This window comes from Dryobates pubescens, chromosome 3, assembly GCF_014839835.1.
Source record: "Dryobates pubescens isolate bDryPub1 chromosome 3, bDryPub1.pri, whole genome shotgun sequence".
NCBI lineage: Eukaryota > Metazoa > Chordata > Aves > Piciformes > Picidae > Dryobates > Dryobates pubescens.
Window position 1 is genome coordinate 32,796,280 of NC_071614.1, and position 23,941 is coordinate 32,820,220.

The 23,941-nt window shown below is 42.2% G+C and overlaps 1 protein-coding gene across 2 annotated transcripts in view; it reads left to right on the forward strand.

Moving 5' to 3' along the window:
• Positions 1-14,730, forward strand: part of RCAN2 (regulator of calcineurin 2) — an 84,036-nt gene extending 69,306 nt beyond the window's left edge. For both annotated transcript variants that reach the window (XM_009905301.2, XM_009905302.2), the window contains 3 exons: positions 2,371-2,544; positions 4,362-4,533; positions 12,920-14,730. In XM_009905301.2, coding sequence (XP_009903603.2) covers positions 2,371-2,544; positions 4,362-4,533; positions 12,920-13,080 — 507 coding nt within the window. In that variant the 3' untranslated portion in view covers positions 13,081-14,730. The remainder of the gene's footprint in view (positions 1-2,370; positions 2,545-4,361; positions 4,534-12,919) is intronic.
• The last annotated feature ends 9,211 nt before the right edge of the window (positions 14,731-23,941 follow it).

Genomic DNA, 23,941 nt, shown 5'->3' on the forward strand with positions numbered 1-23,941 from the left:
TAAAGTCTATAGCACTTTAATGTTCTCTTACTGCTACATTTGCTGTCCAGTATGCAATCAGCTTTATTTAAAGAAACTCCCATCCCTTTCTGTGCCTGATGAGAGTGCATCTCCAGATATGCATCCAGAACAGTCTTTCTGCTTGCTGTTCTTGGTCTCATATTTGAAATTTGTCCTCTCTTCTTTTGCATTATGTCCCTAACCAGAAACTAAGTTCTGGGTTGTTGTGTGTGCTGTGCACAAAGAGGGATGCACACAGGACTGGCCTGTACAAGAAATCACTGCTGTGTCCAGACAGCAAAAATCTGTTTCCTCAGTCAGTTGTTACAGATACTTACCTCCCAGCATCCAGACAAGTCCATGCATGGTTTCTTCCATGGTTGGTGAAGTGTACTTTTTAAAATGATGAAGGATTCCATTGCTGTCTTGCAGGGAAACTTAGAGGTCCCAGAGGGGACTTGAAAATGTTCACTTGCTGCTTATTTTTAGCTTATATGTCCTACATTGTATCTTCATCATCATCTAATATATATATATGTGTGTGTGTGTATATATATAAAAATCACATCTAATATATATGTATATATAAATACCATCATGTCTGTCATATATATCTACTTAAGTTTGTCTAATAGGATATTTCTTTTTTTATATTGAAGAAGTCTTCAATAGATAATGTAGGTAACATAATAAAGACATAAGCTTTGATTGGGTAGTCACTATTAGCTTTTATTTAGCTTATACACAGTATTGCACATTTCTGAATGCCACAAAGTCCTACTTTACACATGCCCTGTCCCTCTCTCTCCTTTCCTCCAACTCTCTTTCCTTGGTCATTGTGACCAAGTCGTTGTAGCATCAAAATTCCAAGCAGGACAGTAGTGAGATGACTGCTGCTTTGGGCTGACTCTTTATACAAATGTCATTGGATGTAGACACCTGCTTAGAAAAATGGAATTTTGCAAATTTGTAATCAATGCAGTTAAAGCAACATAACTCAGGTGTGAAATGTTGGTAATGTGAACGCTGGGCGGTATGAGTAGACCCATCTGTACAAACCTATCAGCATCATGCTGTTTGTGGGATGACTGCATGCTTTTATTCACTCTCAACCAAACCACTGAGTTCTTGTCTCTTTTTTAACCCCCACTTCTCCAAAGTATCTCCTGTGGTGAGAGGAAGAGAGGAGCGAGGCTAGGCAAAATGAAATGAAAATCATGAAAGCTTAATAGACCACAGGGAGGTTCTTTTGAAAGGTTGCCAGAGATGGAGTATCAGTTATGGAGAAGACGACCACAGAGCTGGCAGCATCTCGAATGCTGGGGTTTTTTTCAGGATAAAGAACACTTAAAAGAAGAGGCTTTGCCCTGGCTGATTCTTCGTCTTCTAATGAGGTCTTGGTTGCAGTAGTTAGAATGCTGAGACTTTATGTGAGACTCACTGGATGATAGTCGAAAATCTGAGTCAACACAAAGACCTAGACTAAATTATAACTGCTCCTGTGCAGTCTTAATATTTTATGAATCTATGCTTGCATGAGTAAAAAGACCTGTGCAAGTGTCAGAATTGATTTAAGGACTTCAGTTTTATTTTATGTGGAACTAGTCCTCTGTGTGTGCATAGTTTACAGAGTCTGATCCTCTAAAGACTGCTAATGTACCTTGAATTTCTGTTGGTCTCTAGGTCAATATATGTGGTATGCTTCAGATCTTTCTTTCTCGGAGTTACAATATCTGTATTTGTGTCATGTGCTTTTGAACATGGGAGTTCTATATCTAAACATTTTAAAGCCCCTAATTTGAGACAGGTCACTGTTTCCCGTTACTTAATTTTCCCCCTGTTGCTGCAGGAACTCTCAAGCAATGAGTGTCTATTTGTGCTAAATATTTGAATGACAAAACATCCAGAAAACCAGAGTAGGCAATACAAAATGACTCTGCAGTGTTGCTGTGAATGTAACCCTCAGTTACATTAGGCCTGACTTTGCTGACTCCTTTGTAATTCAGCACAATGTTGTTTTTTGTCAGATGAGACCACAGTTGTCTGGTATTTTCAGTCATATGCCCCTTTTCAGCTTCATTTCTGAAGTCACTGATGCAATTTTTCCACAAGAACTTCAATAGATGCTGGGTTCTCAGTTTGAAGACTCCTTCCCCCAGACATTGTGCAGAGTTCAGCACTGCCAGACCAGTGCTTTCCTTAGATTCTTTTCACAGAGCCACATTGGACTATGGACACCCACGCCCAAAGGCCACAGGCTGAAACCCTCTTGATAAACAATTGTCATCAAGTCTTAGATTATCCTTTAACACAGACTTATGTGACAGAGCACCAAGTTAATCTTCAGCACTATTTCTTTTTCATTTGCAGGAAAAATTTGAAGGCTTGTTCCGTGCCTATGATGACTGCGTGACATTCCAGCTGTTTAAAAGCTTCAGGCGTGTGAGGATAAATTTTAGTAGTCCTAAATCAGCTGCTCGTGCCAGAATAGAGCTGCATGAAACACAGTTCAGAGGGAAGAAGTTAAAGTTGTATTTTGCACAGGTAATGAAATCTGATATCTACTTATTAGTGTGCAGCTTTTATGGCACTATTGCACTGTAACACTGAATAAAAGCACTAAAGGTTTCCCCCATGCCCAGTTTCTCTGGTAAGAAATTACTCAGACATCCTTAGGTTGCCTGAGCTATACCTGCCTGGCGGGTCTGCAGTAAATGTAAAGGACCACTTAAGACCCAGGTTGCTTATTCAATGCACAGAAGTTACATAGCTTAGAACTGATTTACAGCATTGGCTGTTGTCTGTGGATAACTCTCCAACCTTAAAAAATGTGGTGAAGTATTGTGAATTCATTAAAAAAGCAGAGCTGAGTTACTTGACCATAACCCTAAGCCACAGTCAGGCTTCCTCATGCCTTTTCCTTTTTTCTTAGTGAATACATTTGAATTTTCTAAAAGCAATTTTCTAAACTCAAGTGAAAGGGAAAAGGTAGAGGGAGAAGAACAGGAGATTATATCCATCTGTTGGAAGTGTCATATGGGAGTTTCAATTCTTCTTGGCCAAGGGTGAGAGAACTCAGTTGTCCCACAGCCTGGGTGAGTAATAGGCACCAGCCAGGCTACAGAAAGCCTGACCACTATCTCTTCTGAGTGTACCTTAATAAGCTTCTGAGGCCACTGTGGCTTACTGTGTAGTCACTAGTGCTTAGAACAATATAAGTATGCTTTGAGCTGCCAGATTGGTCCTTCAGAGGCCTTAGGTTAAGGGCAAGATCCTTTGAAGGTACCAGTCAAACTTAAGAGACAGTTAAATTTTGGGCCTCTACAGACTAATCAGGTTAGGGGATATTTTGAGTCTAGGCAGAAATGGAACCTCAGGAAACTACAGCTGGGGCAAAAACAGTATGCTTAATGGTTTAGATTAATTCAGAAGATCTCACAGATGGATTGTGTTGACAGTCTACTCCAGTCCTATTTTGTATGTCCTAATCTCCTAGATCTCACTCTAATTTTTTTTCTGAAAGGTTTTAAAACCTGCTGCTAAGCAGATCTGAGAATCATTTTGCTCTAACAATAAATAAGTTAACAGGAAACTTGGGATAATACAAGAAAAATGGAGATGTGCATATTAGTGATTAGTCTCCATATCTAAGCTGATTTTCTGCAAAGCCTGCACTGTGCTCTCTGTGCTTTCTCAAAAGAGCTTATTAATAGTGTCCAGAGAATGAATATGTGGAAGCAGTGCTGCGTCTAGAGCAGTGTATGTTTATTTGGGCCTGACCCAGACTGCTAGTTCTTACTTAGGCATGGATGTAGTATAAAATAATTGATGTTGAAATTTCTTTAATATACCAGAAAAAAACAGGAATTAAACTAGTTAACTTCGAATGAAAATAAAACTAAAACAATTAGTTGTAAATGACTAAGGAACATGATAGATGCCTTTATCACATCAGCTAATGAAATCAAACCTTAAGAAACCTTTCTGAAGTTACTGATAAGGCCCTGATGCAGGAGTTTCTGGTTTATTGACTAATGTCTGGGGGGGGTTCAGGAGCCAGTAGATCACAACAGTATCTTTTCAGCCTCAAAAATTTCTGAACTAGCAGCTGTGGATACCAAAGCTTTACATTTATCCTCAGAGAACATATATGTTCAGCACAAATGTTGTAGCTGTGCTCATAAAACAGCACCCCCACTATCCAACCCCCTCACTCCCCTGACTCTCACCATCTCTAGGCCTTCTCTGCTGAGCCTGATGCAGAAACTCCCCTTGGGTGGCATTTGGTAGAAGTATATGATTTGAGTAATCATTCCATTTATCCATCCTGTACTAAACAATGTATTTGTTATGCTTTAAAGATTCAGACCTCTGAGACAGATGGAGACAAGCTTCATTTGGCACCACCACAGCCTGCAAAACAGTTTCTCATCTCGCCTCCAGCCTCCCCACCTGTAGGGTGGCAACCAATAGATGATGCAACACCTGTCATCAACTATGACCTCCTTTATGCAGTTTCTAAGCTAGGACCAGGTAAGCTTGTGGTCCTCATGTGAAAATGCTGTGTAGAGAATAGCTGTAGAGGAAGTTGGTATGAGGCCTGTAAGTTGCATTAAACCTTTGGGTTTAAGTTGATGCATATCAACTGCTTTTTGCTTAAGAATGAGTTTGGCTGTGTGTACACAGATTTATATCATCTTTCTGCAGCTCATGAGTGCTATTTGATTGAACTGTAGATCAAAGCTTGTTTACACAGTTTATTGTGCTTAGGTTTGTGTTTAGATGAGACAACTGAGGCTTTACGTGGAGACTGGACAGATGCTTGTGCGTGAACTTGAGGAATTTTTGCTTTAAATCACATCTGCTCAGGACTGCTTTCCAAGATGCAGAATACAGCTCATCAAAAGTTTAGGCATCACTGCATAGCCACCAGAGGAGACAATCTCTCAGGCTAACAAGTTTGTTGAGAGGGACCTACCATTCCCCAATCCAGCAGGATAGCTCTTTGAAGTCATTTTTATAGATAGGTTTCTTCTATTCTTCCAAAGCTGTTAAAGCATTCTGTTTTAAAATTTTCAAAATGGAAGAGATTCCAGTTTCAGGTCTAAGTAGTACCATTTAGAAATTTGGTGTAATTCACCTTTGTAGAAATAAAGTACTTCACATTCAATCTAATGACAGTTGGGAGGTTGCATTCCTAAAAATTTATCAGAGTTTATTTTCTAAAGATTTTTTTCTCCCCAGCTGTACTGGAAATACCTCTTTCTTGTTCTGAGATTAGCTTCCAATTGTAGATATCACTGGGGCTTTTGTGTAACTGCACCAGAGTAACCCAGAGCTGAAGCACGTGGGGTGCAGAAAGAGATGTTTCATGATTCACGAGGTTGGCAGGGTCATTTTGTCTTTTTCATATGGGGGGAAATACATATCAGGAGATGATTGGAGATTCCCCTGGTTTATGTCTCTTCAACCAGGAGAGCTCAATGAAAAGGGCTGTCAGGTGTAACACTTTGTACTGTAGTGCATATTACTATTTCCAGAATTTATGCTTTGCTTCTAAACTGCTGAATAGAAGAAAAACAAAATACTCCTTTCTTCCCTTTTGATGCAGCAGCGTTATAAATGGAAACATGTAAACGAATTCCCTAGCTAGCAGGGTAATAAATCAATTCCTGTTCTAGAGCAGTGGAATGTGAAATATCACTCATTGTCCCACACTCTGGGACAGCTTTGCGTGAAGGTCATATTCAGCCGTGTTTAAGGAGCCTGCAGGGAGCAATATGAAAAGTCATTGTGTGCTCTCTTCTTTCTATTTTTAGCGCTTGTTAGAGAGATCAATTTTAGTTAACTGCAGTGGCGGATTTAAAATAGCACTGCAGTTCTCAGTTGTGCATTTACTATGTTTAGAATTTCATTGAAAAACAAATCCCACCAAAATTCATTTCTCAGTATCACATCATTAAAACGTCCTGCTGTGCATCAGCTAATGCTGTTAGCCTCAGCTAAGCTAAGCTGTTTTTCTCATTCAAAAAACACAATTAAAAAATGTAACTGTGGCTTATCATCTATCAAAAGATACTCACTGGCACAGCTGTTTACAGAACTCTGTTAGAGAATTCTGTGTCTTTAACTTGTGAGGAATCTTGCTTGTAATAAATACACTGACTTTATTAGGATTAATATCTGTTAGAGGAGCAGGAAAAGTCATTTCAGCATGTAGATAGTGAACAGTTTCTTTTATGTTCTCTGTACAAGATGAGTTTTACTGACCCACTTTTTGGGCAATGTTGAGATAGGCCACCTGGACACAGACCCATGCTACTTACCCATTCCATGAATACAGGTCACCTCTTTTCACATACGCTGCCATAATCATCATAGCCACAGAATTAGAGACTAAAATTGTCCCTGGGTGCAGTGGCTGGGAGATTTACTCTAGAGTAAAATGAATTGGCCAGAAGCTAGTTAACAGATTTGCTGTGAGTTGTCTTTTTCCAAGTCAGTTTTGGGACAGGTGGGGGTTTGGTATTTTTTGCAGCCCTGTGGCTGCAGCAATGACCATCTGGTCCAGTGGAGAAAATGTCTTTTTGCTGTGCACAAAAGGAAGGTATCTTTTGGTCCTTTGGCATTAAATTGAGATCAGTAAGGATGCATTTACTTCTTAGGGAAGACCATGGCATGTTTAATTAAGTTTCTGGTTGATTGATGTATATTCTCACTTTCTGCAGATGCAGAAATTGAGCATTAAATGAGGCATGAAGAGAATGCCAGTCAGAGCCAGCAACTGTGACTCTGTCTGGTTCTGACCACCAGCCGACAATGTTTTCTGAAGTGTGATCATTAATCTCTAATAAAAAACGCTTTCACTGTCAAAAGAACTTCCAGTAGTTTAAAATTCTGATGAAGATACAATGGCATTGCACTGAACTAGGTAGGCTGGATCTTTGCCTACCAGGGCCCCAGCTGTGTCTCTGCCTGGCCTGACTTGAACTGAGCTCTACCCTGCAGAAATGCTTGCAATGTACCAAGCTTTTCTCTAGTCTAGGCCCTCATGTCTTTTCCATAATGTTTTATAAGGTCTGAGTTTCATCTCATTGAAGAATACAGGAAATAATATGAGAAATGTTTGTAATGGAGAGGGGTGAGACTCTCCAGATCTAGGCTATGTATGTACAGCAGAGCTGCCCCTCCGAAAGAAAAGGCAGCTATGCTTGTCCTGTTGTTTGTTCTGCAGCAGTTTACAAACAATCACCATCTTTCTGGCACTAGAGTATTATTTTCAGAAAAGATCCCTACTCCCACCCTATCTACCCCTCAACCTGTGTATTTCTTCCCTCCTTCCCTCATTGCTTTTTTCAAACCCATTAACCTCAATTTTTTCTCAACAGACCTCTCTGTACTCCCTCACTTTCTAAGTCTGCACTCTGCAGAGCACCTTTCCCCAGGATCTCGGGTGCCACCCTGGCCTCCCCTTGCCAATCTCAATCCCTGCCTGCTGTCCACACAGTGACTGCCCAAACTGCCTTTCTCCCATGGCTGTGATTCATGGGTCATGGCTACACTGATGAGATCTGGACTACAAAATAATACCCAATATATGTCAGGGTCCTAAGCACTTAATTGCTCCACATGCTCCCCAGGGCAGTTTTTGCCCTCTATCAGTTAGCATTCACCTCCACAATTTCAGGAACAGTTTGAGAACAAGGGCAGGCTGGGCACTATCTCCAACAGCCCATAGAGACAAGTTTACACCATTTTCAGTTCTCTCTGCATCTCCCAGTCCAGCACCATCATTCCAGCAGGCTTCACACCTCCAAATTGTCCTCAGGCCAAGTCTAGGTCAGGTAAAATATATTTTTCATGTTATGAAAGCACCTTTCTGAAGTGTTGCACATGATGGCTCTTAGGTCTACAATGGTACTCTCCTGGGACACAAGGGAGACCCTGCAGCAGTCTGCAAATGATTGGTGGTCAGAGAAGGGGTAGGGTCAGGGTTTCATTTTTGTGTCTGAGCAATTAAGATGTAGCTGTTCCTGCCATGCTCTGACTGGGCTTCTTGTAGAGGATGCATAGCTCTTGCCACTGTTCCTCCCTGGGTTTGGCTCACCCTTGCCCAGGGAAGGAAAAAGCCAGAACAAGCAGGGCCCTGCCCAGTAAATGCCACAAACAGGAATTTCAGACCATGTCTCCTACAGCAAGTTTTCTGTGCCTGGGTGTTGTCAAATTCTCATGTTTGTTGTGATTCAAAGGAAATTCAGAATACTTCATATGAGTTCCAGAGAGGATTAAAAGTGGGGCAGACAAGATGGGTGACAGAGAACATTTCCTTCTCTGGAAAACAGCCCCTCTGTTCTGTAGCTGCCTCTGCCCTCCCCTTCCCTTAACCAGGGGCTGGGTACAGGAGTACTGCTGAGTACAGAAAGCTTTCCTTCTGCTTTGCTCTGTTGGCCAGGAGAGGAGGGTGCCCTTCTCCTGCAACATCAGTAATGGACTTCCAGAGAGCAGTTTCTCCAGTTTGTTTATGGCAGATCTATACAGTAGAGGTATTATATGGGTTGGATCTCTTCCAGCAGAAACATGCAGCCATACCAAGGACCACCTGCTGTTTGCATCATATTTGTAAAGCTTTTGGATAAAGGGAGTTTAGGTTGAAGGTGGTTTTATGATCACAGAATCACAGAATGTTAGGGGCTGGAAGTGACCTCATCCAGTCCAGCCCCGCTGCCAGAGCAGGGTCACCTATACCAGGTCACACTGGAATGCATCCAGACGGATCTTGAATTTCTCTGGAGAGGGAGACTCCAGAATGCCCCTGGGCAGCCTATTCCAGTGTTCTGTCATCCTCACAGTGAAAAAAATTCTTCCTCATGTTCTCATGGAACTACCTGTGCTTCAACTTCCACCTATTGCCCCTTGTTCTGTCATTGGGCATCACTGAGAAGAGTCTGACTCCATCCTCCTGGCACTTACCCTTTACATATTTATAAACATTAATGAGGTTACCCCTCACTCTCCTCCTCTCCAAGCTAAACAGTCACAGCTCCCTCAGTCTTTCCTCATCAGAAAGATGGTCCACTCCCTTAATCATCTTTGTGGCTCTGCGCTGGACTCCCAGGCAGTGATGCTAATGATGTGTTTAACATGGCAAGGACAGCATCATAGAGATGCTCCATCAAGGAAAGGGCATAGTACTGATTCACAAGGAGATAGAAAGGCACACACCAGTATTTTTAATTCAGAGATTCCATATGTTGCTTTTGTGCTGTTCTTTGGCATCACCTGAGGCTCTGGATTTGTGTGTGGTCACAAAAGGTGGTGCCAAGTGACATAAAAGCTGCTTGGCCCATTGTTGGTGAAACATCAAATTCCTATCTTTTTATTATGATGTGAAGCAAAGAACCAGAGGAATGTTGCTGCTATTTCAGGGGCTTGTTAGGAACATTTCAGATAGAGGTGCCACAGATTAATTCTTCCCTGCATTATATTCTGAAAACAAATTCTGTGATGTTTTTCTAAGCAAATATATGTGTCATCTCGGCTTACCTGATATTTAAACAACTTGCTATTAAGAGCCAGAGCCCAAAGACAGCTGAAGGAGAAAAGACACCTCCCTCCAGGAATCCTTTAGTTTAGCCTGTAAGAGCTCTTCAGGCAAGTAGGAGAAGCGGGAGCAGTGGGGCAGTGTAGGGCTCGAGATTGCAAAGCAGGCTGCATTAGGGATGGCAGCATGAGGTTACTGGACAAGTGTTTGAGTGACACTGACTACAGAAGTTGGTCAGCTTTAACTGCTAACTTGACTTGCTACTCTTAGCTTGGGACAACCTGTGTCTTGTAAACATAACTTGACTGTAGTGGTTCAACCATTACTCCAGTAGATTACGTGCTGCAGGTTTAGCTCAATGTTGTTTTTATGCTGAAGGTGTTGTTTAAGAGTAAGGGAAAAAATGTAGAAAAAAAGCAGAAGGGAAGGGGTAACCTGGCTGCATCTACTGGATTTTTATTTTATACTTATTGTCTTAATATTTTCCAGAAACAATTATATTTAGGAACAAGATAAAGCTGTATGAAAGTCCTATAATCACTGTTGTCCTGTTTCTAGCTCAGGCATAAACAGGTTTCCTGCAGTTTGAACCACAGTTCTGCAGGCATGAATAATCACAAGTACAGAATTGAGTCTGCAGCTCATTTATGCTCAGAAATACCTCTGTGCCTTAAAAACCTGATTTATAAGTGCATCACATTCTGATTTGTAAAGTGACATTAATTGCTGCTGCAGCTACTTGTACCAGAGGCATCTGAATATTTTTTCCTTGCATCTATACTTATTTCCACTGTTCTTTTCTCAGCAGAGAGGGTCCTTCTGGGAAGCATTTGAGCAGTAAAAGAATGGGGCATTTGAACTGGGATTACTACCTTTTAAGAGGGCAGCGAATCTGATTTACTTCACGGTGCTGGTGTGCGAGGAAAGGGCTTGCTGTTGTGTGTGCACAACACTGCAGAGCTGCTTGTAGCTGACAGTGACCAATGTAGCCTTCAGTGCTGGTTGGCAGCATTGACGTCAGCCCATAGCTGAGAAATTAGCTGAAGCCCGCAGGGGAAATAGGCAAAGAGCAACCATATAATTTCTCAGTGCAGCACAACCAAGCTATTTCTCTTTTTATACTTTAGCCTATCAGCAAGACCTGTAATGCTTTGCTCAATTTGGATTCACAGGAAAGGTTGCCAAAAATAGAGCAGTTAAATGTCAACATTAATGGTATCGCAGCAGTAAAATACTTCTCCCAGCAAGATGCCAGACTTACAGCTATTATTCACTAGTTGCCTCCTGTTTTTTAGGCAAAATTGCAGCATGTCCTCTAGTCACAAGCCACCCAGTCTTATTTAGAGCAAGAATTTTTCAGCACAAATAGCATGTGAGCACAGTCTCAGAACCGCCCATGCTTAATGCGGGGCCATACCTGCAACCCTTTCTCTCATGAATTACTCTCTTACAAAGATGCTAATAAATGTAAGTCCAAATTAGTAACATGAGCAAGCTACAAATGCTTCAAGGAAGGGACTACTATCATACTTCCATCATACATGACTTAGCTCTGCTAGGTTCTGCCTGTGAGCTGCTAGGAGCTGCTGCACTGTAAAGTACAGGTCAGATAGGTCTACTGGGACCTCACCTTCTATACCCCAAAAGATTTTGCAGGCAGTATGCAGTGGTTCTGAGGCACTCAAAAAAATGTAATCTGAGCTATCAGGTGTGGGTGTGGTTACTGTAGGTCTATCTTAATTTAACCGTGTCTTGTGGGTTTTAGAGGTGAGAGCAATGGCAAGTGCTCCAAAGGAGAACAATGCATTATCTGGAATGATTTCTAGTTTTTAGTGCTGTGAATGGGTGTTTGTCACTTCTGAAAGACCAAGTCATCCTGCCAGAAATGTCATGGCTGGGAATTTACAGTCTTAAATTAATTCCTTGCAATTTAATAATCAATATCTACTTGATAGTGGAAGAATAGAGTTAAAAGTTAAAAACTTCTAGGCTGAATAAGCTGGTCTGAAACCAGGATTACAAGAATGAGAGAACTTAAGACTAAAGGCCTGGGTGACCTTGAAGATTGAAGTAACCAGAAACGTGACACAGTAATTAAGAGCAGTATCTAAATACAGTAAGATTCTGTCAACTTTTGTAGATAATGCCTTATTACAGCTTCTTGACAGAAACCAGAGACAGATTTAGATAGAGATAAAACCACTGAGATGTCCTCTACATAACCTCTGGTGATTTTAATACTGAAACCCACCCCTCTAGGAGGAGAATGTATGTGTAAATGTAGGGCTACCTTAGTATAATAACTTAGGTAATTGATGTAGTATGCCTACAAAGACTGATGTGATATAAAATTATATAACCAGCCATACATCATTTCTTTGTTGTTTGTACTGTATAGAAACTGCTGTTGTTTGAGCTAGCAGCATGCTAGCTTTTTGGAACTACCACCCAGCTCCTGGCTTTGTGCAAATCTGCTCTGTGTGTATATTGACTGTTGCACGCCAGGTAAAATGACCCGTTTGGCAATAACATACTGACATCTTGTATGCAGTCCAAAATACACCTTGTGCCAGCAGATTGAGCACAGGACTGAAAATCCAACGTCTGATCCTGATTTTCCTTTGTTTGCTGGTAGACTTTTGCAGGTATGGCCTAAGCCATATTCATCTTCCATCTTACTGGAGAGAGACTTAACTAAGGAATGTACGGTTAGAGAATTGTGTGTGTGTACTCTTTCAGTGTTTGTCTTGCTAATGAGCATTTATAGACTGTACTCTGGAATCTCATCTGTAGAGACAGAAAAGCTAAAGAGGTCTGAATCTTTAACTCTTTCTGGAGCATATATATGTATTTTTTTATTTCTGAAGCAATTGGACCAAGTGTTGAGGTCTGTCTGGAGGTGACAAGTTGCAGAATCTAGTGAACTTTAATTGGCACGGGATCCATGCTAGAAAGAAAACAGTAAGAAAAAAGAATAGCCCCAACCCAAGAGGTGTGATGTGATTTCAGACCAAACATTTGATAGTTTGTGTTCCAGCCCCTCTTCTTAACCATGAACTTAGGTGTTCTCTCTCTCCTCTTTGCACTTGTTTTTCCCCGGTGTTATTGGCCACTTATATTGGTACAAAACACCATTATAGACGCCAGTGTATTCTACCATGCCTTACAGACCAATGGTCACTGCCCCCTGGGGACAGGATCCCCAGAATCTGTTGTGACAGCCACTACAGTTGAGCTGTGCTTGCCCGCACATGTGTTTAGGAGCAGCACGCACTCAGTTGCCCTACCCAGGCACAGGAGAATTCTGCAGTCCAAAAGTGCCATGCACTGCTACTCAGACTGTCATCTTTTGATCTAATTGTTTTTCTCTGCTTACAGGAGAGAAATATGAGCTGCATGCAGGAACAGAATCCACTCCCAGTGTGGTAGTGCATGTCTGTGACAGTGACATGGAAGATGATGAGGACCCAAAGAATTCGCCAAAGCCAAAAATCATTCAAACTCGACGCCCTGGTCTGCCACCTCCTGTATCTAACTGAGCCTCTTCGGCAGAAGCAGCACTTCTCTCCTCCAGCACAGCTCTTGGTTTTTGTTTGCTTTGTTTTGTTGAAAGGCATCCATTGCCTTTTGAGTACCAGGACATTAAACTCGTTGAAATCCCTTCACAGTAATCAAGCCTATGTAATTAAAGGGCTAGGAAAAAGATCTTTGTATATGTAACCATATCACACACCAACTAATAGTTTTTCCTGGAAAGGACAAAACAAGGCTGAAAAAAAAACAAGGGAGTAGAGGATTCAGTCTGAGGATTTTTTCATGGCTGTACGTTGCATGCTGAAACACCACTACCAGAGAGATCATTCAGGGCAGGCAATTAGTCTGATACCAGGTTTGATATTCAAACTCCCAGAATACTTGCTACCGCCCTTCATAAAGCAGCCTGCTCCTCTGACCTCCTCAGTTCCACAGCAGACCTTTGTCTTTTTCCTTTGTTTTCTGGTTTTGTTTGTTTTTAAGGAGGGTATCTGTGTCGTTTATAATCTCCTAGTAGCTTGGTGGCCTTTTCATCCCCCTGGAATTTTCTGTAAAGAATACTATATTTGCAACATTTTTAGAAACAGCAGAAAAATGCTCTCTTCCACCAACAGCTGTAGAGTACCCTCATCCTTAATGGTGGCAGGAATGTGAGACCAAGCTCTCTGGGCTAAGGAGGAGAGGCAGCAGCTTGCTGGAGAGGCTGGTGTGCTTCACTTCTCTCTAAAGAGGAGGGAGCCAGAATATCAATATCAATTCTATCTTCCATAAAGGTATGAGTGGTACTTCTCTCTGAGTTTGAGGGAAAAAGAGAAGCTAACTGACTGCTCATTTTAGATGGGATTTATTGCTGTCATAGCTCTAACAATGATGCAGGTTGAATGCTTTGCTAGTGGTGTGTTGCATAGCCCTGAAACTGTTGGCAATTAAACATAGATCTCTAATATTCAGACCTTTTCCTTCCCTACTTCCTGTACTTTAAAGCCCTTTTTGAGCTGTATGCAGTTTGGGTTTGTGGAGGTGAGGGGAGGTGAGGAGTTGGATAGTTGGTGAGTTTTTGTTCTTGGTTGGTTGGTTTGTTTGTTTGTTTTCTCTCTTGTTTTTTAGGCCAAAGAAAACAGGACCATAATTAGACACTTGAAATTAGACTGCATGCAACTGAATCCCCTTTTTTCACTCTGCCCTGCATGTTTCTTTCACTTGCAATGTGTACTGGGTTACAAAAGTTGTTCTGTGCTCTGATCATGGCTGACAGCATACAGAGAGAGGAGTCTGTCTCTGGCAGACCTACCATGATGATTTTTTTAAGGCGTCCTTGTCATTTTGAGAACATCTTTTCTGGACCTTTGAGCTCAGATTTTGCATATATTTAAGCATGCACTTATTTTATGCACATGAGTAGTTCCACTGATATTAATACCGCAGAAAAGTGAGTGTGTGTGTAAGATAGGGCAGGATTTTGAAGCTAATTAGCTGCAGCTGTACTCCCAAAGTGATTGAAATGGCACAGCCAAATTTCATGGTTTAAAATCCTTTACAAGTTAAAATAAGTAAATACATCTTGGAAGCTCATTCTAGGATCTAAAAGTCAGCTTAGGATCTGTAATCAAGATTTTTGTCATAAAACCTAATGACCTGGGTTCTGAGGGAGGGTTCCATTCTAGTTAGCAGCACCCTTGCAAGCTTCAGCAGAGTCACGTCTCCTTTGCTGGAATATTGGCTCTGCAGTACTTCAGGAGAAAAGCATTTTGCTTTGTTGGTGAAGACAGGAGATGCCATTCTCAACATGCATGGTGAGGGCATTCTGAGAATGAGGACTTACCATTCTCGTTACAGTTCATTCTCTGACCACCACTGCCCCCTACTAATATTCCTATCAAAGTGTAGTGCTTTACTTAGCATATATCTATAATGTGATACTCGTTATGGAATTATGGACAACATTGTGTCTGTTACACTAATAGAAGCACATTAAATACAGCAGTCTGAACAAACAATGGGGCTTTAGTGTCCTAGTGAGATCTGTGTAAAGCTGTCTTAAAGTAACTCCTCAGAGGTTTCACTTCAGTTACTTCCTCAATGACGCATTTAGAATTGGTTTAAATAAATAAAACATCACTCACTACCCTAGGACTACAACTTGATGTTCCTGTTGAAAACACTGTCACAGGCCACCTATAGCATTTCAGGAGTAACACCACTGTCTTTTTTGAAAGCACAGAGAATGCCAAGGTTCATGGGGTTTAGATCAGTCTCTACAGGAAGTAAGATTTAAATGCATGAGATTTTTTGCTGATTTATGCTGTATAGAAGAAATTGCTGGCCACATCCTTCACTGAGGTAAACAACCAGAAATCATCTCCTATCAAAGTGGATACTCTGGATTTTTTTACATGCAAAACTGTTGGCAGCCAAATCTAGTTCTTGAATCCAAGTGCTCAAACTTTTGAGAGATTTGGTTCTGAGCTACAAATTTTGGCCTCAAATGATGTAAAACTGCAAACTGAAGAACTGGACCTTAAATATTCTTTCCTCAAAGCGTACTTTCAGACAGATTTAAAAGCCTTCCCCATTCAATGACTGCTCTTGGTCTTTATAAAAGCTATATAGCACTACCCAGGAGAGAGCGGAACATGGGTTTAATACACAGAAGTAGGAACACAACTACAAAGCTGAAAACTCAAAAGCAGCCCATTGTAACTATGGTTAGAGCTTGTATATCACCTTTATATGATTCAATAATGCTCATCATAGAAAAATGTTTCAGGTACTACATAATAAAGCCCCTCTCATGAAAGTAACTATTTGTGACTCTTATGAGAAACTGGTATTCTGCTAAAGGCTGTTTCTTGGCTGGCATGGAAGAAAGGCTTCCTTCAAAAGGTGATGACGATGTGGAAGAGCAACTGCCCCATGTAACTCCAGAACTCACAGGCAAACCCCTACTTAATTCAGTGGGAATTTTCTTTTGTGTAGCATCTATGAGCTCAGACCCTCTGACTGCACTTTCCACAGTGAAGAAGCAGACTCCCTTGTGTCATAACACTCTAAATAAGAATGAAATCTCTGCATTACATTACAGCTTCTGATGCATGGTGGTGTAGACAATGTCCTTTTAATCTTCTTTCCTGAGCAGGAGCCTGTGGGAGTGGTTGGTGGCAATGCCCTAGGGCCCTCTGCTTGGTGGACATTGCTCCTGCTGCTTGGAAATTAAAGAAGGAAATCAGGGGAGTACAGTTGCTGCTTTGCTTGTCTGCTTGTCCTTTCTGACCTCTTCAGATACAAAAGTTTTAATTTCAAAAACAAAACCAAGAAAGAATGAATGACTTCCTAAATCTAGATAAAAGCATGAAAACATTTACAACACATGGAAAAAAGGTATTCTGCAATCTGCTCTTTTGAGACAAAAGAGAAAAGAATTTCTGTGGCCTTGATTTTTGTAATTAAGACAAGGTGGTACAGTTTCCCCTCATCCTAACATGCACATATACACTCCAGTACACTCTTTTCAGCAGGAAAACATGACAAGAGCATCCCTTCCTCTACCAGGACGACTACAAACAGAGCCATTGTAATCTGCTTTATATGCTAAAAATGCCTCCACAGATAAATAATTTAATATTTATTTGATCCTAAATTGGGTGGGAGGGGTGGGTTGGTTTTGTTTTGGTATCCCACTCCCCTTCTCTCCTGTTTGGCAACAGCTAAAAAGGCTTTCTGCAAAAAGAAAGAGACTGCTCTTTGTAGAGAGCAAGGGGCTCGATTACAGTGGTATGTCTGAGCACTGTGACAGGTTATGTTAGCATCTCCGTTCTGTTGTACATACTTTTGAAATACTCTATTTAGTCATATTTTACAGGAGTGTGAAGAAGCTATTGGCTAATTAGTCACTTTTACACATGTACAAGTCAGAGCTTAGTTTAAAAAAATAAATGCAGCAAACGTTATTTTTGTGTTCTGCTTGTGCTGGCATTTGAAAAAGCAACATTTAAAGTGCTAAACTGTATTAACAAACTGCCTAGTGTGGCACATACCACTGCTCTCTTTACCGATAGAACTGAACATGCTTGAATGTAGGACACAGGCCAAACTCTGTTTCAGTAGAAATTAAGGGAAACAAATAGTCCTCCTACTGGCAGGATATGCCATGTTCTCCAGGGGAGACCTTATTGCTCTCTACAACTACCTGAAGAGAGGTTGTAGACAGGCAGGGGCTGGTCTCTTCTCCCAGGCAACCAGCACCAGAACAAGAGGACACAGTCTCTGCACCAGGGGAGGTTTAGACTGGATGTTAGGAAGAAGTTCTTCATAGAGAGAGTGATTGCTCATTGGAATGGGCTGCCCAGGGAGGTGGTGGAGTCACCATCACTGGAGGTGTTTAGGAGGAGACTTGATGGGGTGCTTGGTGCCATGGTTTAGTTGATTAGATGGTCTTGGATGACGGGTTGGATGTGATGATCTTGAAGGTCTCTTCCAACCTGGTCTATTCTACTTCTACTCTACTCTACTGCTATGCTATTCTATTCTATTCTATTCTATTCTATTCTATTCTATTCTATTCTATTCTATTCTATTCTATTCTATTCTAAATTGCTGCAGCTTCACAAAGTCCTGTGAGCTTGCACTGAGTGCTGTGGATTTGGATAGGTGTGCCCTCAAAAAATACTACAGCACCATGCTTGGTGTGCACAAGCACATCCCTGATGGTTGATGTGGTTCTTGTTGTGCATTTATAATAATGGGTAGATGCAGTGGGTGTGAGTGCTTGAGTAAGGAACATGGCATCCAGTTACCATCCAGGCTGGGGAAGAAGTTCTATTAACATTAGTTATTAGAAACATTGAAACTCCTTGTTTGTAGTTTCTTTCACCAGTTTGTTTTGGATCTTGCAAAGGATTAGAAAGCTGGAGATGAGCTTGCTGATTAACTGCCTTGAAAAATTCTTGTATTTGATCACTCAGATCTGCATTTGCAAAAGAAGGTTGGTGTTTTGCTTTGTTTATTCCCTGATGTCTGGCATAAGAGACTTAGTTTCTCAAAGGATGATCATTACTGTAAAAATTATATCCCCTTAAGAAGTCTGATTGGAAATGTAAGCTCTGATTCCTTTTGAAAAGACAGGGCTTAATTTATGTATTTTGATTAGAAAAAATAGGAATAGTCATTTTCTTATAGAGTACTTTAGAAGTAAAATGCACTATAGGAGGCCTGATTTATTCTTCACTGTTAAGCAACAAATGAGCTTTCCCAATTACAATAAGGTTCTTCATCTGATGTGACTGAAATTTTGCATGGCATAGGTGCTGACTGTGGCTCTTCTGCATTGCTCAGTGCAGAACACAGCACCTGGAACTAAGCTACAAGGCTCCTGTTGTGGGTGGCAGAGAGCTGTTATGTCCCAGAGGATCTCAGACTGGACTTTGGGTGGGGACAGGGCTGTCTACATGCATGTAACTTGAGGACACACTTAATTTATCCACACAAATAGGCAATATTCATTTATACTGAGCATTGGTGCATGCAAAAGATAATGTGCACCCTAACCCTGCATGATGCTGAATAATGGCACTTCAAAGTATTTCTTCCAGCTGCAGCAGGGGCCTGAGGCTTCCATGGCTCAAGCCTTGACTACTTGCAGCTGAAGCTCTCTATATTTCATTACTGAAGTGGCTGGAAAGTTGCCCAGTAGAGAGAGACTTGGGGCTGTTGATCAGCAGCCGGCTGAACATGAGCCAGCAGCGTGCTCAGGTGGCCAAGAAGTCCAGTAGCATCCTGCCCTGTTTCACAAGCAGGACCAGGGAAGTGCATGGATTGTTTAGTCTGGATAAAAGGACACTGAGGGGAGACCTTCCCACTCTCTACAACTCACTGAAAGGAGGCTGTAGTGAGATGGGTGTTGGTCTCTTCTCTCTAGTAACAACTGATGAGAGGAAATGCCCTCTAGTTGCACCAGGGGAGATTGAGATTGCATGTTGGAAGAAAGTTTTTCCCTGAAATAGTTATCAAACACTGGGATGGGCTCCCCAGGGAGATGTGTGAATCCCCATCCCTGGAGGTATTTAAAAGACATACATATGGGGTGCCAAGGGACATGGTTTATCATCAGACTTGGCAGAGTTAGATAATGGTTGGACTTGATCTTAAAGGTCTTCTCCAAACCAATGGATTCTGTGCTTCTCTGACAGTCTGCCTATTTGGTTATTGCTGTTCCTTGTACAGCTTCTTCTTTTTTTTTTTTTTCCTTTAAGAGTTGCAATCAAAGAAGAGAAACAGCAATTTTAGGAGGATGTGTTGGAAAGTGCAGAGCACTCTCCAGTTCTGCAGTTACCAACTCACTCTCTGATTTCTTATAATGGATTCAGCAGCGCACAGGGCTTGAATGGTCCTTCAGCATTTTACTGCCCAATGATGAAGTCTGAAGGTGCTTTAGTGGTCTTACAGACTTACTGGAACAGCTTGCTTGAAGGGAAAACTGTCATGAACCTGGGGAGCTGGAACAAGCTTTCAGTGACAAAGGGTATTCAAGCATGTGATTGTGGATATCCTAATTAAAGTTACAGTGCTTCCAGATTGCATCCTCTGAAGAACCTTTACTAATTTTTCTTTGTTCCTTTGTTAGTTGTAAACATTTTAGAACTAGATTTTGAGCCACTTAAGACTTTTTCTCACATAGTTGTATGAATTTAAACTTTTGCATTTCCCTGGTTCCCCTCTGCCTGAGAAATCACATTTAGTTCTCTTTTGCCAAAAAAACCCCCAACCCCAGGTATGGATTAAAGTCCCAGACTGACTCTCACCTATACTCATCTTCATGCAATGCTCTTGAATAACTAAAATCCACCCCCAAACCCTGGTTTATGTGGTTTAGCACATCTTCTGGGGGGTTACAGCAGCTTTCAAATATCCTAGGCTCCACTTTAAAAGGCAATGTTTTTTTCCTAAAGTGAGCTGTGCTGTTTTTTAAAATACATGTAGACTGTGACATTCAGGGGCAGAATTACAAGACAGGAAGTGTTGTAAAAGCTCTTTCCCACATGTCTATTTGAAGTGTCAAGTATATTTGCTTTGGCTTGGGGGGAAGCTTGCACCGTTAGAGGCAGACAGCAGTGGCACTCCTGACAATGGAATGGCAAGAATCCCAAATGCCTCCACTGCAGAGATGCTCAGAAAGCATTAAGTAGCCTTAATTTGTCTCTCCCCTTTAGTCAATTTGTTCAGTCGCTACACAGGCGTTCTGAGGTTACACTGAGAGTTATCCATAGATCCTTTTAATACAGGATGGTGTGTTGATGGAGTAGCTATGAAGCCTAGAATTGGGGACAATTGTTAGATGGTTGCTTGAGTAAGGCTGGGAAAGCTTTGAAGTGTGAGCAGCCTCAAAGTTAATGAAAAAGGAAGATACTCAGAACCACTAGGCAGACTTCAGTCCATGTAATTTAAATCCATGTAACTCAGAGCTCTGTTAAGAAGGGGCCATTTGCTGTCCCTGAGTCAAGGGCTTCCTCACTCACCTGAGTAAGAGTGTCCAGCAAGAAGGATTAAACTTCTCTATTAATATACACCAGAAAATCAGCCTTGTTTTAGCAAATTATTGTAAATGATCATTTATCTAGTAGGAGAACATTGTGTCTACAATAGTGCCACACAGATGTGTTCTTTTCACTATTCCGTTACTGAAGGTAAATGTTTTGAATCCATTTTAGAGCAGAGTTGTTCAGAAACTCCTGAAAGAAATGCCATCTGTAATGGCTGATGGATCCTTAAGTATCAGTTTGGCAAGTTGACCTACTGTAGCTGCAGAAATACTTCATATATGTTGTTGTAGATTTAAAAACATGACTTGTTCTCATTCAAGTGTCTGCATTTCTGACACAGATGTGACATATCTGTATATATTATAAATCAATACTATTTTTAACCACATATTTTGTACAAATATTCACATTAGCTCTGTACTACAGTGAAAATCTATTATGGTATTAAACATTTTGGTGGAATTAGCAGACTCTTTGTCCATGCTCTGTTTCAATTTTACAACGGTTTTAAGCAGCCAAGCCATTTCTTGCATCACTGGCATTATAGTATTGTTTCCTATTTAGAACAGTACTGTAAATCCATATACACCTCTACCCTCTAGCGACGAATTCCAGCCACTGCAGAAGCATGCAGGTCGCTGCTGTAGTTCCCCAGACCTCTGGATCTGAGCCACAGAGACCAAAATGAAAGTTTTAATTAAACCCACACTAAAACGGGACTATCACTTTCCTTAGCTAATGATCTAACTATTAGCATGAGACAATGCATTGCTGTTGACGGGCACCCAACTACAAATTTTAGAGGTTTACCCCTTTCTCCAAAGCTTTTGGTAGAGATCACTGAAAGGAATCAGATGGAACTTTGTGCTACAGGCGTGGTCTAGTTCAGTTTCCTGTAGGCCAAAGCCACCCCACACAGCTTCTACCACTGACAATAGCAGTATGTACTTGTACTAGTCTCGTATCTCTCACACAACACAAAGAAGATACTAAGAAAATAATAAAAAAACCTTGTCCCCTAGTATAATTCTTAGACCTGGGGTGAGGAGGGGGAAGGTATCACCCTTGCTTAAAAACTGTAGATGTGATGACCAGACTTTGCTACTGTCCCGGGCTTAACAAGTCCCTTACTTCACCCTTGCAGTTCAGTGACCTCCAACATGAAGTCAAGATGTTACTTTACATAAGAAAGGAGGAGAGACAGAATCTTATCTGAATTAACTTTTTGCCACATACTAATAATGTACTATGTCAGAGATGTGAAGCTTCCAGTAGGTTCCCATCAGCAAGAAAGCAGTTTTAGCCTGTATAGTTTAGTAAAAACCCCCAAAACAACAAAACAAACTCAAACCTAACCCCAAGTTTTGTTTTCTTTGCATTGTAATGCTGGTTTGCATCAGAAGGGCATGCAAGTTGGGCAGTGCCAGCTATAAACTGATTGATAAGTAACATATTTCTAGGCACCTGTAAAAATGTATCAGTTTTCTACACTGCTACTTTACAAAGTGGAGTAAGGTTTATGTATCTACAAAAGGCAGGGGCTTTGGACCTCTGTGTAGCACAGATCCTCCACTAGTAATGGTGGGAACCAGCTTGGGCTACTGCCCCCTTCAGCAGTCCAATTTCTGGTGAGATGGTGAGGGATAAACTGACTTTCCTTTTCATTACAGGGCATGGCCACAGGTCTTGAACATCACAATATGGGAAACAGGAAGGTGATTCTGCCCCTCTGCTCCACTCTTGGGAGACTCCACCTGCCGTTCTGGAGTCCTCAGCACAAGAAAGACATGGACCCACTGGAGTGGGCCCTGAGGAGGCCACAAAAATGATCAAAAGGCTGAGAGAGCTGGAAAAGGCTCTGGGAAGACCTTATAGCAGCCTTTCAATAACTGCAAGGGAAGGCTATAAGAAAGATGGGGACAGACATTTCAATAGGGCCTGTTGCAACAGGACTAAAGGTAACAAACTAAAAGATGGCAGATTTAGACTAGAGATAAGGAAGAATTGTTTTACAATAAGGGTAGTGAAATACTGGCACAGGTTGCTGAGAGAGGTGGCAGATGCCCTATTCCTGGAAACAGACCAGGTCAGTTTAGGCTCTGAGCAACTTCATCTATTTGAGATGTCCCTGCTCAGTTGCAGGGGCTTGGGCTAGACGACCTATGCTATGATTCTATGAAAAAGTAAAATGATGAAAAAAATTGGAAAAATTAGAGTGTCAGAACAGAAGTGAACAAAACAAACACAGAAAAACACTTGACTCTTTTTATTAGTAGTATTTTTTAAGAAACACTGTCAGCTAACCAGAAAGGGAATTCTGCTCCTCCAGAGTCAGGTCAAAGCACAGATAGCCCAGCCCGCACCCTAGCTCTTGCCTATTTAAAACGATTCTGACCCATTTACAACGCGCCCGCCCTCAGATCCTGCTCTCGCCAAGCCACCCCCGAGGCGGTTCTTCCCCTCCGCGCCGCTCGCCCGGGCCGCCTGCGCGGAAGTGACCTGGTATCCCCGGGAGCTGCTTCCGCGCTTGGGTCCTTTCCGGGGGCACCCGAGAAGCTTTAGCTACTGCGTACACCTTATGTACAACGACGGGCCCACGGCCTGCAGCGGCCCCGCCACTCGCCCCGCTTCATTGTGCTGCGACCATTCCCCGTCGCCTGGTAACTGACAGCAGCGCTGCCCACTCCCGGCGGGGCGGGGTGGAGCCGCAGCCCGGTGTTTTTGCTTCGCCTGTGTTCCAGGGCTGCGGGCAGGTAACGGTGGGGTGCGGCTCCTCCGGGGGACTGGGCTGGGGGAGGCCCCCTCCTCCCTACCCGTCTGCGGGAGCTGGGCCAGCAGAGGGCTCCGGGCTCGGTGGGTGGATGGCTCATTAGGGCCGAGCGGCGCCTCGGTGTCGAGGTGGTCTCTGGCGTGCGGGGTCGGCACCTTCGTGAGTCCGGGTTTGGCTTCGCGTGGTCTGTTTGTCGGGGTGCAGTAAGCCGCTCACGGAAGGGCCATCTGTGGCTGAAGGTTCCTGTGCAGGGACCTGCCCTTGCTGTTCGGCAGTGCTGAAGTCTTAACTGCCGAACCGGGCCCTGTCCGGACTGTCTCTGTGTGGCAGCTCCCTGCCCTGGGCACTTTGTCCTACCAGAGCCCTTTCAGGAGCCTAGAGGCCGGCTTTGTGGTGCAGCGGTTCTGGAGAGATAGGGGTCAGTAGGTGTGCTCGGTTTGTATCTGTTGAAGACCAGTATAGGAAGGCTTTGAAAAACCCCGCATTTATTATCAGAAATATGCAGTTAAAGGATTAGGTGATGTTGACATCATTAACAGTGTAAAACTTAGAAGTAAGAAC